Genomic DNA, 16,750 nt, shown 5'->3' on the forward strand with positions numbered 1-16,750 from the left:
TTGTGGCTCACTGATCAAATTTACAGACGATTATGCTAATCGGAGGGGCGCATCAAACTGATTTTCCGCCAATTGAATCCCCATTAGGTCCAACTGGTAAAAACACAGAAACAATGAAAGAGGGAATGTCCTCTTAACTCACTCTGGTTTAGGAATGAGTCCCCATTATAAAGCCAACGCTCATAAAAGCTACTATCTTTGACATTCAGTATGCAGTTTAGTGTCCCCAACTAAAGAATGGGAATGAGAAGTTAACACACCAAAAATGAGATAGTTATAGGCTATGTTTATGCATTTACAGGCCCCCTAAATGGAGGCTATGGACACATGTAATAATAGGTAGAGTAATACACAGGTTAGCTGGAGCTGTTATGTACGTATGGGCTATTCATCCAATCCAGATCTGGCCTGCAGTCTGTCTGTGAGTCATTTAAGCCAATGTAGAGACGATGGTTGGATAATACTTTGTAGGGAGTCTGGCGAGAGTAGTGTTGTTGGATATACATTACCTGCACTGGCGATGAGATCTTTGGTCCGGCTGTGAGAAAAGAAAAACAACCATAACTGTTAAGACATTATATCCAAGAGACTCTTTCAGACACTTGGAACAACCGTTATATTATAGTCTTTGGGCCCAGCTTACGCAAATTGGGGTATCCTAAGACTTTCCAAAAGGAAAGGAATTTTATTATACTAGAATAAAGGGCACTTGTTTTCCAATGAGTGACTATTTAGTGAAATACGTTTCTGCGGCCGTAGGAAAATGAGATGTGACGATGAGTTTTGAAAGCTGGTCTTGCTGATGGATCAGATGGGCCTTCTCTCACCTCTCCAGACTGGGGGATCGGGTGAGGAGGTTGGCCGAAGAAGCTGCCTTTTTGTCCAAACGCTTCTTGGTCTTCTCCTGGGGGTCCTTTGCCAGTTTCTCACTGTTCCTGCGAACTCTGGACAATGAGGATAGGGAGTCTGTATAAGAGGATTTATGTGCAGGGTTTGAGACAGACAACCACACTTGGGAACACAAACACATACTTGCGCAGAGACACGCGCACACACTAACACGCTGGCGCGCACACGCTCAGATGAACTATGAATGTGTGTGTGCTTCAAATGTGTATTCTATGACGGGACGGAGTTTTCCTGTAAGCCACACAACCATTTTCCTGATGATGTGCTCAATAAATCAGAGGAAATTGCCCTCGTCATGTGACCAGGGATGTTTGAGGTATGTAACAGGAAGTAGAACTAGGAAGTGAAACCCAGCTGACTCCCTTCCCCTGAAGCCTGTGGCTCCTAATGATTATACACATACTAAGTACATTATGTAGACATTATTTGTATCTAAATATGTAATGTAACTGAATAGCCTAGTTCATATTAATGGTTTGGTTCTGGATAAAAGTACTTCATAACTTAGACTTCCCATCCATAGCAACGCTGATTCTCATGGTGTGGCATGATAGAGCTAACTGAAACATATGCTATCAATCAGCAATAGGCCTCTTCCAAGTCATAACTAGCGAACAAAACATCAACACACACACACAGAACACAAAAACAATCAGAGGAATAATGTAGCAATTATTTTGTGATTATGGAGCGGCATGCAGCAAAAAAAAAATCTACCAATGAAAAGCCCCATTGAAACGTCCACATGCAGGAAATCATGCTGAATCAATTCATGCTTGAAGGAGGAGAACTTTGTTAAAGGGTGAGGCTCAGATTTGATCATCAGGTTAGTGTGGATTCATGAACACAACCCCAGTGTTATTGTTACACAGTGTGAACTACTCAACTTGTGTTTAACTGCAAACCCCAGTTGTTCTGAACGTAACCCTTAACATTGATTCAATGTCTTATCTGTAGGGCATGGAGTTTAACTATGGTCCAGAGTTTTTCCTGATCAGATCCCATTGACGGGGGAAAAGAATAAATACAAAAATAATAAAAACTCTGGCCCCTACTCATCTGACACGCATAACTAGGCTACCACTTCTTTGGGCTAAGATCAAGTTGTGTTTTATTCATTTTTATAGATATGCGGTGAAACGGCTGCTGCTTGGACAACACGGCCATTTTGAAACGTTGTATTCTAGATCCCCACATCAAAGAGGTGTTGACATGGCCCCCAGCTTATCCCGGCATTCACTACTATTGTATACACAGGGTTGAGCCGCATGACCCTTAACACATTTTCCACTGCGCTTGATTCGTGTGTGTGTGTGTGTGTGTGTGTGTGTGTGTGTGTGTGTGTGTTGCCTCTCAAGGACGTGTCAATCAGCATACGATGAGCGCTGTCATTATGAGACACAGGGCCTTATGTTCCCAATCACCCTTATTTAGCCCCCGGCTCAAACACATGAAAAATAACACAGCAGCCGGATCCAGCGGAAGAGAGCACGTAATGTATGCTCCCCAGTCAACAGTCTACCGCAAACTGATTCATAGATTAGAGTTTTGACACTGGGGGTTTGTAGAAACACAAGCATAGAGAATAGGAGATTTATCCCCAAAAGCCATGCAATCAGGCAGGAATGGAGAAGAGGAGAAGGAGGAGGAGACGATAACGCACAAGGGTTTATTCTGTCCCTCCAGGATAGTGGAGAGAGGTCCGCTCCGGGGGCTGGGGGGCAGGTCCTTAGGGGGGGCTGGGGACCCCGAGATTGGGGTCTGGCGGGCTGAACTCAGGCTCTCCGTGGAGCCATTGGGGTCCTGGAGGTCCTCTCTCTGGAGGCTCCTGATGGTGGTGGGGTGGATGGGCTCCTCTACAGAAGACGCCCTGCTCAGGTCCTTTTCCTTCTCCACTTCCTCATCCTCCTCTTCAAGCCCCTGGATGCGGTGGAGCTTGGCCCGGGACCCCTCAGTCAGAGAGATACCCTTGGGGAGGGCATCTTCCAGGGAGAGGCTCTGGATGTCACTGGTGAGAGCCAGGGGGACCCTGTCTAGCACCTGGTCCTGCCCCAGCGGAGTGAGCTCTGTCTGGGTAGCCCGATCATATGTAGGGGGCTTACACATAGGGGCTAGGGATCCATTGTCCCCATAGTGACCATTCTCACCTTCAATGTTGTTTCCCACTTGGCTAGAGACACACACAGTGTAGAGTTGAGATCAACAAGGATAAAACATCATACAATATCAAACTGAATCCAAAAGGACTTTACTATACAAGTTGATAGCTATAAATCCACATTCTGGTCACTAAGTCCAATGTCTTGACTGAACAAACGATGCCCTATTTACACACGTTGATAATCTAAGAGCCATATCTTTATATAGGTCTCTCCTACCCATTCTTTGCCCACCCAGTCCCTCTGTGCTGGTACAGTACCTGGTAGTAGGGTGGCGGGTGCCATCCAGGGCTGAGCTGGACGACAGTTTACGGGAGCTGGAGAAACTATCAGAGCAGAAGACCTGGTTCAGGACACGGGCCGCTGCAGGGTTCACTGAGGTCATATACAGTAAGACACAAATCACACACATTGAGGATGGACATGACATTGAAGCACAAGACAATGGTCAAAGGGGTGGGATAATATTCTATTTTATTAGATTCTATTCTATTGGCTTCTGGTACTGTAGACAGGCTTACATTAGTCAAACCAAGTCGTTTAAGACCGCGATCTGATCTAAGGTGTGATGGTTGGCCACCCACCTGCGATGAGCTGCTGTCTCAGCAGGGGGATCAGCTGGTCGTGGAGGCGGAGCCTGCGCAGAGCGTCGGCCAGTGATGACTTGAGCAGAGTGATCTCGTTTTCCTGCAACTGAAGGCGCCCCTCCATCATGGACACCCGGTCTGGGTACTCAGCGCTGCTGCCTGCCGACACATCATCTATGCAGATGGACCAAGACAACCAATCAGGAGATGGTATGGAACTAGATGGAACTAGTCAGTCTGGAATTAGATGAACTATTGGTAAATTCTAAGGGCGGACAAGGACAACCAATCAGGAGCCTATTTCCAAATCCATGATGTCATGCCATTGTAACTCCCACAGAAGTGGTATTAACCAAGCAGTAGCAATGCATACGCGGAATACCGTGAAAGAACTGTAGAGAAGGGAGAACTTCAAAAGATGGGCACACTTAGACATGACCGCAGTGAGTGTTGTAAATACTGCTAACAGCCCACAAATCTTCCTCAAAAAGACAGGACATACATTGTGCATGAAGATGGGCCTGTGAAGCCAACATTAATGTGCTCATCCAGCACTGTTTATAACTTAAAAAGGACAAGATGAAAGTGTCGATGAGTTTGGAGAGAAATGGTTTATTTACTTCAATATCACAAGGCTTTTGATGCTGCTTACTGACTGAATTAAGTCCCATTTTTATCCAAAATAAAGAAGGCAGGAGACTACTGCCAGTATTAGGAGAAAAGGAGCTAAGCGCATGTGTTTCTGGTTCTCTCAACCGTTTGCAATTTCCAGGGGCAGCCTCGCAAAAAGGAGTGGAATGTTCTAATTGTTTATCATCAGGTTGTGTTTAGGGAACAAGGTTTAGCTCAAATGGTTGTTAAGTGTCCGCAGACTTACTTTCTCTAAAGTAGTGCGTCTCTGGCCTTTTCCATTAAAATTCTGTATACGTCCACGTTTCCAGCGAATTTCCTGAGACATGGCAGTAGGAAGACTTGTTTATCAATAGGTTGTGTTTAATTAATGGATTTTAATCTGTTAGGCTATTAAATTAATCACCACAGAGTTACACTTTCTCTGTATGTACAACATGTTGGGATTAGATCTATTCTGTCATCCTGTATGTTTACATTTCCAACTGATTTCCTCAGAGGTGAAAGGGAGACAGAAGGCATTCCAGGGTGTCGCAATCCACATGTCATGTGACTAATGATCAGACCCCGAGCCAACTGCAGCTTTTATTTTATTTTTTTGCGGCCTACACAACTTCCTGCTTTGGTTGGCAACATTTGTTCTATTGTGTGTCAGTATGTATGCGTTTGTTTTTACTATCTTTGTGGGGACCAGAAGTCCTCACAAGAATAGTAAAACAAGGACAATTTGTGGGGACACTTTGCCAGTCCCCACAATTTCACTGGTTCCCACAAGAAAAAAAATGCTATTTTAGGTTTAGGGTTATAATTAGGGTTAGGGGTTAAGTTTAGGAGTTAGGGAAAATAGGATTTTGAATGGGAATAAATTGTAAAACAAACGTGTGGGTGTGTGTGTGTGTCTACAGTTCCCGGTTGGAAAATCCCCTGCTTCTTCTATCACTTTATGAAATACTTCCTCCTCCCCAAATTGGACATATGTTGCTATGGTAACCATGCCAACCAATGACCATGCAGTCCAATAAAACTGTCATATCCCTCTGGGTCAGGGGAAAGAGTAAGTTGTCCGATTGATTAAGAACCTGGTCATGGACAAATACACTGATTCTCCGGGTCTACTTTTGTAAAACGTTCTATGAAAATAAAGTTTGAATTGATTTAACAAGTACAGAGTAATCTATAGGTCACCTGACATGTCAATATGCATGGTTGTTTGAATTACATAGCCTCGTATTCTGTATCATGCATATGGATCTGTAAGAACATTGATGATGCACTTAAAAACAGTGTTTCTGTGGGATGAAATGAAAACCGACCACGTAGGTGAATCACCATGAATCAGGTTCCAAACATGCCTTAACAGCTCTGCCATCTACTGGGTTGAAGAGGTTGATATACCTTGACAATCTGGCACAGTGGGTTAACGTGACGCAATAACTGACACCAGGCCAAACCGGTATCCAGTGGGTGTGGCTTCCGTTCTCCAAAGTCCGTTCCAAGAGGACGCACACGACTGTCAGTTAACGTCAACTATGAACACTGCCACATTCTTCCTCTCTTTCTCCACCTCCTATTCCTCCTCCCTCCTCCTCTCCCATGCATCATATCCAAGTTGGGGAGCTTATCGTTTCCTTTATTGTATGAAAGTGACTCACAGATTGTTACTTTCCCTTCCTCCTTAACCCTTTACCTACTGTCACCGCAGGTGATATAGCCTATGCTACTAGTCAATCCTCATGCTGACACAAGCGATGTAGCAGTCAAGCCATCATCTAACAGTTATTGTTGTTGATAATAAGTATTTATAATGCAAGTGGGCTTATTCCCTTTGAGGAGTGAGGAGAGGAGTGGTTCTGACTGAGCGCCTCTCACCCACTGACTGCTGAGCACTTGGTGAGGCCTTTCTTAAGAACTTCTAAAGCACTTGACTGTTTTGCCTTGCTTAGCTCGCAAGGCGAAAACAACACTTTAAACGGTTGGGTAAGAATGCAGTGGCCAAGCAAACATGCAAATCATCCCAAGAGGAGAACCAGTTTGGCTTATCGGCTTGAAAGTATGAAAATATCCCTCGCCTTAAGGGCTTACAAGACCGTTTCACTTTTCAGAGACAGAAGGATTCCAGTGATGCCTTCATTCGATACACCCACACACTCAATCTCTGGTCCAGAACCATGGCCCCACTCCACACACAATGGGGTCTTTGAGGCTTGCTGGGAGGGAGTCTCTGTCTGCTGTCTGTGTTCAGACAGACTTGGCCAACTGTGTGCAGGGCCAGGCCTCTCACTGGACACACACACACACACACACACACCACAGAGACAGAACAACAACAGCAACGGAAGAATACAGTGACATTTCACCCAGTATAATATTAAGGAAATGAGAAAATGACGCTAACGGATAACTTCCAGTTATATTAACGTTACAGTAGTAGAATCTTTTTGGATTCATTTAGGTCTATACTTTAGAACCATAGCGATATACCGTATATCTAAGGCTCTGGTTAAAGACGGCGTGTTAGACTCTATGCCATGGTTTTGATACATTACATACAGTACACATATATTCTTGCCAGTTGAAATTCCACACTTTCAATGTAAAATCACAGGCAAACTGGTTTTTTTTTTCTTCTCCCAACTCCATGAACTTGGTCATGATGACATACACAGGCAAACAAGACTTCACACACTTGTTTGAAGAGGTCTTAGAATTTAGCGGGAGAGCAAGACTACTGTACTCTAATTAAGGATAGGAAACACCCGACTCAAGTGTTTGAGGTAGGGCACAATGTCCACTAAGGAACATTGATATTCACCAGCATTGTGAAGAGTAGACGCTCTGCAGCCTACAGATAATAGGGCCCTAAAGCAACGAGGAAGTCTAATCTCAGAGTCTACATTAAACAATGTGGTTGTGAGGGTCTATGGCAAAGTTTAGACGGGAAGCCTAATTCAGATTTTTTTTTTTAACCAATTCATCTTTTCACCAATCAGATGAGTTCTGAAAAAGATCAGCTCTTTTCACATTAGATGTGATTGGTCAAAAGACCAATTAGTGGAAAAAAATATCAGAATTGGGCTTACGTGTCTAAACACAGTTTATGGGACTCAGCTGTATTGTAACACAATAATTAGGATCTGCTCCAATCCGCTGGCTTTAAACCAAAATCAAAAGCCAGCCTTCCAACTCTCTCTTTTCGCAAATCTCAGCTGACTTGATCAACTGTGCGTGAAGCATTAAGCAACAAAACAAAACTTGTGGCCAAAAATGTAACCAAGTAATTCGAAACGTACGGGAGAGACAATGCAATGGACTGTGTACAGGAGCATTGAAACATGATCTATTCTATTCACTTGTCGATACAGATACTCATCCATGCAGTATTGTTCGATCACTCGCTTTCTTCCAGACTCGTTCTCTCTCACACACGCTGTTATAGTCACAGGGCAGGAGGGTTTAGGGTCATTATATATCGTGTGGATGAAGGGCGGGTGGGTGGCAGGTTGAATAAAAAGAAAACAATGGCCTACCTTAAGACATCCATAAATGTCTCATTCTTGTGCAATTTATATCTGTAGGCTACATTGAGGTTTTTACTTCATTATTTTAGGCTATCTGGTTTTAGTGCGTAAACCTAAGCTTTGGGGCATAACTGTCAGGCGCCAAATAGCCTACAGGTCAATCACTTTTGGGAACGGGCAGAAAAAGTCAGTGTCGAACCACGGAGGCAAAAAGGTCAATGTCAGAGTTTAATTAAATAAGAGAAAAGCTGCGAAAGGAGAGTTGAAAATAAAGAGAAAGGAAGACCGGAAAATGAATGTTTGGGAAAGATTTGGCTAAGTGGTAAAAGATGATGAGAGCAGTGCAGGCTATGTTAAGTGTGATGATTGTGAAGCGCCATACAAATCTGACAGTCACAAGACGGGGACTTCAAATAGGCATATGGCATGTCAAGGGAACTGTAGCCCACTGGGTTAAATGCAAACTGAGCCTATATATTAACTCCTGCAAAATTAAGCATTTCTTGCAGTAAAACGATACACAAAACATAGGCTAAACTTGGACTCAGGAACAGGAGTGGAGAAATATCATTTATTTATTTCAGCATCTTGAGATAATGCGCCGTTAGATACCGTCTGTATCAGTAGAGACTGTGGAGGTTAGGACCGCTCATAATAACGGCTGGAACGAAGCAAATGGAATGGCATCAAATCATGCGTTTGATACCATTCCACTGATTCTGCTCCAGCCATAACCACGAGCCTGTCCTCCCCAAGTAAAGTGGCACCAACCCTCTGTTCGTGTAGAGGTGCTATCTTTATAAGTATCTTGAAAGCTGATAGTATTTCAACCACATAAAATATGCATCCAAGCCAAACTGAAATGTTATCAGAAACATGTTGGGTCTGGGTCGTTTTCAAATCTTTCTATTTACAACCGGTCAAATTGATGTCATATGGACATTTTGCACAGAAAATCTTTAGTTTATTTTTTTGAGTTAAACTATTGCATTTTCTCCCCGGTCCCTAAATCTCTTCGCTCTGCAGAGATGACAGAACTTTACCGATGTCAACTAAATTGAAGCATTCATTCCATAAATTTATGACATTACTTTGGTGAGCAAGAGTTTAGTCTTCTAGGGTAACGTATAATGACAGAAGAGAAGCTACATGTATCTAAATTATATACAAGCTGACAAAAAAAATAGCCTACCAAAATGTCTGAAATTATAAGCAGAAACATCTAAATCAGGCAAAAGAAATTCGGCACCCCCTGTCAAAAACTCGTTCCGCTGTCTGACTAGCCTGCAGCGCATTTTCTATATTAGTGGGTTAGGGTCGGGTGCGGGTCACAGATTTTCACTAGCCCATCACATACGGTGCATTCGGAAAGTATTCACAACCCTTCTCTTTCTCCACATTTTGTTACGTTACAGCCTTATTCTGAAATGGACTGAATAAAACAAATTCTTTAAATCAATCTACACACAATACCACATAATGACAAAGCGAAAACAGGTTTAGACATTTTTGCAAATGTATAAAATAAAAAAACCCAGATATACCTTATTTACATATGTATTCAGACCCTTTACTATGAAACTCAACATTGAGCTCAGGTGCATCCTGTTTCCATTGATCATCCTTGAGATGTTTTCTACAACTTGATGGCCTCCATCATTCTTAAATGAAAGAAGTTTGGAACCACACACTAGAGCTTTCTAGAGCTGGCCGCCCGGCCAAACTGAGCAATTGGGGGAAGAAGGGCCTTGGTCAGAGAGGTGACCACGAACCCGATGGTCACTCTGACAGAGTTCCTCTGTGGAGATGGGAGAACCTTCCAGAAGGACAACCATCTCTGCAGCATTCCACCAATCATATCTTTATGGTAGAGTGACGAGACGGAAGCCACTCCTCGGTAAAAAGCACATGACAGCCCACTTGGAGTTTGCCAAAAGGCACTTAAAGGACTCTCGAACTATGAGAAACAAGATTCTCTGGTCTGATGAAAGCAAGATTGAATGCTTTGGCCTGAATGCCAAGCGTCACGTCTGGACGAAACCTGACACCATCCCTACGGTGAAGTGTGGTGGTGGCAGCATCATGCTGTGGGGATGCTATTCAGTGGTAGGGACTGGAAGACTAGTCAGGATTGAGGGAAAGATGAATGGAGCAAAGTACAGAGAGATCGTTGATGAAAACCTGCTCCAGAGCGCTCAGGACCTCAGACTGGGGCGACGGTTCACCTTCCAAAAGGACAACGACCCTAAGCACACAGCCAAGACAACGCAGGAGTGGCTTTGTTGAGTGGCCCAGCCAGAGCCCGGACTTGAACCTGATCGAACAACTTTGGAGAGAAAAAAATACTTGTGCAGCGAAGCTCCCCATCCAACCTGACAGAGCTGGAGAGGATCTGCAGAGTAGAATGGGAGAAACTCCCCAAATACAGGTGTGCAAAGGTTGTAGCGTCACACCCAAGAAGACTCGAGGCTGTAATCGCTGCCGAAGGTGCTTCAACAAGTAAGTAAAGGGTCTGAATACCTAGGTACATTTGATATTTCAGTTTTTGCAAAAATGTCTAAAAAACTGTTTTTGCTTTGTCATTATGGGGTATTGTCTGTAGATTGATGGGGGGGGAAACTATTTAATCCATTTTAGAATAAGGCTGTAACATAACAAAATGTGGAAAAAGTCTAGGGGTCTAAACACTTTCCCGAATGCACTGTATCGTCGGGCGGTTGCGGATGGGTTATCAGCTATTGCGGGCGGATGAAAACAAACAAAAAAAACTGCTGACCCGCGCACCATTAACACACACAGAGAGAATGATTATCACATCCTAACTTCTGGCCAAACACATGTACAAAAACAATCTCATGAGGCAACAACACTCCCACAACCCCAGCGTTTCTGCAGGAAAGGGGCTTAAACTTCATGCACAAATGACTGACGTAAACGTTGCACAGGACAAACATTGTACGACAGCGTGTGTATAAGGTAGAGTGCGTCTTGATTAACCTCAGATTGTGTGGGCCCGCACCTCTGAATCATAGGGCTTTGAACATCATCGTTAATATATTTGAATGAAAAGATAGTGCATTATCATTATCTGTTGTGAAAGGAGCCATACTAGTATTTCATGCCAATAATCACAGGTCTGATCTAAGCAAACATGGCTTCTATGAGTCACAGGGGGTATGAAAGATGTAGCCAAGAACGTGGGCAGAATCTTGGAGCAATTGCATGAATGCCAATATACTGCATGTAAGGTTAGCCTTGCAATATTAGCCCTCTCCTGGTAGCCCCACAGCCGCTGTTGCTAATGCTAACCATTAAAACTGAAACCACTAATGAAACCAATAATAAAGAGCTCCATTTCAATACATGTACCTATAAAGCTAGTGTGCAGAGTACATTTTTCATGGAAAACAGTATCTGCCATAAGACTCCTACAGCAACCAGTGGTGTGCCGGTGTGGTACCTATAACGTCTTCACCATAACAAAATTGGGTGAGAGACCTTAGCCATTTTTAAAGGATACAGTTGGGCCTGGTTGGGCACTTGCAGGTACAGTTGGCATGTACAAAAAGGTACAGTTGGGCACTTGCAGTCCCAGATCGCATTGTTGCAGGTATGTCTGCACTCGCAAAGGAGAGTTACTGCATGACCAAAAGTATGACCAAAAGTATGTGGAGACCTGCTCGTCGAACATCTCATTCCAAAATCATGGGCATTAATATGGAGTTGGTCCCCCTTTGCTGCTATAAAGGCTACCCTGGGGTGGCAGGGTAGGCTAGTGGTTAGAGCGTTGGACTAGTAACCGAAAGGTTGCAAGTTCGAATCTCCGAGCTGACATGGTACAAATCTGTCGTTCTGCCCCTGAACAAGGCAGTTAACCCACTGTTCCTAGGCCTTCATTGAAAATAAAAATGTGTTCTTAACTGACTTGCCTAGTTAAATAAAGGTAAAATAACAACCTCCACTCTTCTGGGAAGGCTTTCCACTAGATTTTGGAACATTCAGCCACAAGAGCATTAGTGACATTGGGTACTGATATTGGGCGATTAGGCCTGGCTCGCAGTCAGAGTTACAATTCATCCCGAAGGTGTTCGATAGGGTTGAGGTCAGGGCTCTGTGCAGCCCAAACCATGAAAACAGCCCCAGACCATTATTCTTCCTCCACCAAACTTTACAGTTGGCACTATGCATTGGGGCAAGTAGCATTCTCCTGGCATCCGCCAAACCCAGATTCGTCTGTCAGACTGCCAGATGGTGAAGCGTGATTCATCACTCCAGAGAACGCATTTCCACTGCTCCAGAGTCCAATGGCGGCGAGCTTTACACCACTCCAGCCAACGCTTGGCATGGCGCATGGTGATCTTAGGCTTATGTGCAGCTGCTAGTCCATGGAAACCCATTTCATGAAGCTCCAACAGTTATTGTGCTGACGTAGGTTCCAGAGGCAGTTTGGAACTCGGTAGTAGTGTTGGAACTGAGGACAGGCACTCAGCATTCCCGGTCTGTGAGTTTGTGTGGCCTACCGCTTTGTGGCTAAGCCATTGTTGCGCCTAGACATATCCACTTCACAATAACAGCACTTACAATTGACCAGGGCAGCTCTAGCAGTTCAGAAATATGATGAACTGACTTGTTGGAGAGGTGGCATCCTATGACAGTGCCACGTAGACCGTCTCTGAGCTCTTCAGTAAGGCCATTCTACTGCCTTTTGTTTCCTATGGAGATTGCATGGCTGTGTGCTCAATTTTATACACCTGTCAGCAATAGGTGTGGCTGAAATAGCCGAATCCACTAATTTGAAGGGGTGTCCACATACTATTGTGTATATATAGTATACCTTGTAACTATGCATTTATTCATGATGAGACATAAGATCAAGAACTGTTGCAGTTCTAGCCACAGGCCATCTTTGACTTTCAGGGGGATGTTCAAGAACGTAGCCAATAGCACTCCTGAACACATCGGGAAGTAATTAGAGGTTTGTGTTCTTGGTCCGTTTTTAGGGGAGGTATGGTATTTATAGTTGTGAACGGGAGCAACAGATGGGGATAGGATGTCCAGGAGGCGAAAGGGAAGAGGGGGACATGTTTCCTTTCTTCCAGTGCAATAATGCTGTACTTAGTTAAAGAGAACCAGCGAGGGTTATTTGCTTACACACACGGTCACATGCACACTGAGGCTAAGTGTACAGGCAGCCCAACTCCAATCTTTCAGCTCTTTTGCCAATAATTGGGCAAAAGATCAGAATTGGGCTTCCTGTGTAAACGTAGCCTAACAAGCATGCACACACACACACAGCTATTACACATTTCCCTGCTTCTCTTTTTTGTCTTACAACTGGCCTGAGGGCCAGTCACAGTAGTTTAGAAGAAGCTGGAGAGGAGAGATTCACAATGGCTGACTGCACGGGGCTGGAAGCAATCAAGAGTTGGCCACAGCTAGAGAGCTGAATTGGAGTGTGGTCTCTGGTCTGATTGGAGTGAGTGAGTGAGTGAGTGACACGCTCTCTCTCTCTCTCTCGCTCTCCTTCGATGACAGTGAGAAACTCATACTACAAATAGTTATTCAAGCGCTCAGTTAAAGCCAATGTTTGTCCAGGGTTCAACGACATATCACAAAGACAAATCAGAACCATCACAAAGACGATATGCTGATAAAACGACAATACTGGTAGGAAATGAAAACAACATTCTCTACTGGCTTTATACTGACTTGATGACAGTGACTGAAAGACCATGATTGTGTGAGAAACTAACAACGCCTCAACGCCTCAACGCCTCAAAACTACAAATTGTCATTCAAGGGTTAAGTTGAAGCCAATGTTTTTCAGAGATTGACACCTTAACACAAAGACAGATCAGAACCGTCACTGATTATTGGCTGATAAAAACGACAATACTGGCAGGAAAAGAAAACGACACAATTACGACTGAATCTTGAGTGAGGACAGGTTCGGATAGGTTTCTAGCTAGGTTATAACCTTGTAGGATGTTGCTCTAGTAGTCAATTTCACTATCACTTGCTGTATATGCTGAGCGGCCTGGGTCATCTAAGGTCTTGTTCCATGAGGAGCCAAGCGGGTTTGGACAGAGCAAACGGACTCTTTGTTCGGAGTGCATTTGCCCAAGCCGCTACCTTTCTCATCCAATTTGGAGAATGTTTCAATCAATTTGCTCAGCTCCCTCTCAAAAAAAGTCACTCTTGCCCAGGCTGACTTTTTGAAGAACAGTAGTTTCATTCAAGGAAAAAGTACTTTTCAATCAAGGTAGTGGTTTTATGGTTATGGGGACGCTATCGTCTCTAACTTAAAAAAAAAAAATGTTTTCTCTTCTCCAATTCCACTTCATTCTTATGTTGCTGTATCAAAGTCAATTTCCTATATATCTAGAAGGTCACCTTAATATATTGGGCCTATTTTGAGTGATTTATCATAATCCCCACCCGGCACAGCCAGAAGAGGACCTCCCCTCGGAGCCTGGTTCCTCTCTAGGGAGTTTTTCCTAGCCACTGTGCTTCTGCATTGCTTACTCTTTGGGGTTTTAGACTGGGCGTCTTTATAAGCACTTTGTGACAGCTGCTGATGTAAACAGGGATGTGTCAAATAAATGTGATTGATTGATCATTGTTACTTCATTGTTGTTCAAACAGTCTAAATTGAGAAGTGGCTATTTTTCCAACCCAGACTCTCAGAAGAGTCAGCAGTGACAGCTGGTTGAGTCTCTCTCTCTCACACACACAGACATACAGCGTCTTCCCACAGTTCGCCCACCCTGTCAGCTCCTTCCTGTGAACACCACCACCATGGCAGCATCACCACCTACAGAGAGCGTCCTTCCCCGTCACTTGTCCCCGGGACCCGTGTGATCACGAGCGTGTCGCCGCCACAACACATCCTGTGCCGTACTGTACTCCCCTGCACGGGGCGGTGGGCGATGCCGTCTTCAGTCTAACTCGTCACTCTGAACCCGAAACAGACAGACATATCACAGTGGAACACTCACTGTCTCACCCCGCGTTAGAGAATATATGCAGAGAAATGAATACTGCCTGCTGCTATACCTCCCTGTCCAAAGTTCAATAGAAAACTTTTCTTCTTTTTTTTAACGATCAGACCTTATTATCGAATGAGAGAATTCAGAGTAGAATTGTCTGATTGAATGGCGGTAACTGTGGACTATCGTCTTCATCAATCCATAACACACCCTCACCAAAGCCTACCATATAATACTCTGTACTTGGTACCAGCTGAAGATTAAATATTGGCCGCAAATATTGAGGCTAAACACAAGATGAAGAGGATCTAAGCAATCTAAAAATAAACATTTAAAACGCACAAGCAGATTTCTCTTGAGCTGTTTGGGGTCAACACTGTCACTGAGCTGATTGTGATGCCAAGTCTAAATCAGAGGGAAATGATGCAAGACCAGACTTGCTTTGCTTGCAGATAACAAAGCTATGAAGTATTCTGTTGACTGCTTGTAAAAGGCAGCATAAATCCAACAGAAATAGAGGTATGATCTCTCACACACACACAGTAGTGCAAAGAGCTTCTGGATATAGTCAACTGTTAAAAGCCCCTACCTTTTTCTCTCTCAATTTAAACATATCTGAAGTGGATTTTTTTTTAATATGTTTACCGTAGATTTCGGCTTTATATGGGTGATTAATGTAACAGCTTAGGTACTCGAGGGACTGGGACACAGATCTTGTCAGAACAATGAACCGATTTTCAATTTGTAAGAAACAATTATAAACTGCAATGAAAATGCAGTATTGAATGAAGTTAACGGACATTGACAAGTTCTTAGACCCTCGTCAGCATTGATTTGTGATTGGTGACTGAGCAGCATGGTAGTGTCAGCGTGCAGTGGAGAGAGACAGAGAGGAAGGTGATTTGATGGACAGTTCAGCCTAACACCCACAGAGGCAGACAATGACCCCTGAATGTAAACTTGCTGACTCACACTGACACCCCAATCCTTCTTACTGAATAACACATAGCGCTGATCTGAGGGCAGTTTTGTTTCTTAAGCCCTCAAATGGTTGAGTGTAGGATTGCCGTAGGGTGAGCTGATCCTAGATCTGTGCTAACGAGGACGTATTCTAGTCAGTGAGACATACTGACAGACAGGCCTTGCCCAGAGATGCTAACGGGGGTCTGCCCACGTGATGTTGACTGTTCCCCTGTGTGTTCCCATGTGTGCCTAACCACCCACTATTTTACAAGACAGTAAACAAAACATCAGCACATGAGGTGGGACAGTAACAGATGTGCCACAATGGCTCCCATTGTACTCAGTCATTATAGAAGCAGTAAAAGTTCCATTGTCAAGGCAGGAGCATAACCAATGCCACTGCAAAAAGGAGGCATAAACAATTAGAATAAGAGCCACAGACTGAGTTTTTGTCCCATTTAAAACCATGGTGAAGACATTTGGGGCCCAGATGTTGGGGTTATCACAAATTGGTGCATGCATCGTGGTAGGGGATACTCTTAAAACTAATAAACATCCTGTTTCAATATGCTGATGATGCAAATGACTTTTTAATGAGTTCCTCTCTTGCTTAACCTAGGAACATCTGAAATGTCTCCTGTGCAGCTGGTGGTCCAACAACTACAGCAACTGTAGAGAGACAGATACAAACTAAGGAGCAAATCTGGCATCCGGTAATTTGTTGGCATCGAAACGGAACTTGATACTTTGTAGCCTCCTATCCATTTGGGAGAGAAACAAAGTAACACTCAAGATAACATTCAGTTCTCACGCCTGCCATTCCATAGAAGTTACTTTGTTTCACACCTGTCTATAGGTCTATAGGATACAACAAAGTGCAATTTCACGATTGAAAACAGTGAGCAAGAACATGTTGTACTATACTATTTTTGCAATAAAAAAAATCACTGGCCCTAGGTCATCATCAAATGGATGTTACTCATTTATAACAATTG

The 16,750-nt window shown here is 43.7% G+C and overlaps 1 protein-coding gene across 2 annotated transcripts in view; it reads right to left on the reverse strand.

Moving 5' to 3' along the window:
- The window catches only part of LOC106577522 (echinoderm microtubule-associated protein-like 3), a 30,058-nt gene that overhangs the window by 10,185 nt on the left and 3,123 nt on the right, over positions 1–16,750 (reverse strand). Inside the window, exons 3-7 of one of the 2 annotated variants that reach the window (XM_014155619.2) lie at positions 3,653–3,829; positions 3,329–3,443; positions 2,573–3,079; positions 828–944; positions 510–538 (exon numbers count right to left, since the gene is read on the reverse strand). In XM_014155619.2, coding sequence (XP_014011094.1) covers positions 510–538; positions 828–944; positions 2,573–3,079; positions 3,329–3,443; positions 3,653–3,829 — 945 coding nt within the window. The remainder of the gene's footprint in view (positions 1–509; positions 539–827; positions 945–2,572; positions 3,080–3,328; positions 3,444–3,652; positions 3,830–16,750) is intronic. The other variant, XM_045701311.1, reaches the window with a different exon arrangement.

This window comes from Salmo salar, chromosome ssa18 (assembly GCF_905237065.1).
Source record: "Salmo salar chromosome ssa18, Ssal_v3.1, whole genome shotgun sequence".
In the NCBI taxonomy this organism is placed as follows: domain Eukaryota; kingdom Metazoa; phylum Chordata; class Actinopteri; order Salmoniformes; family Salmonidae; genus Salmo; species Salmo salar.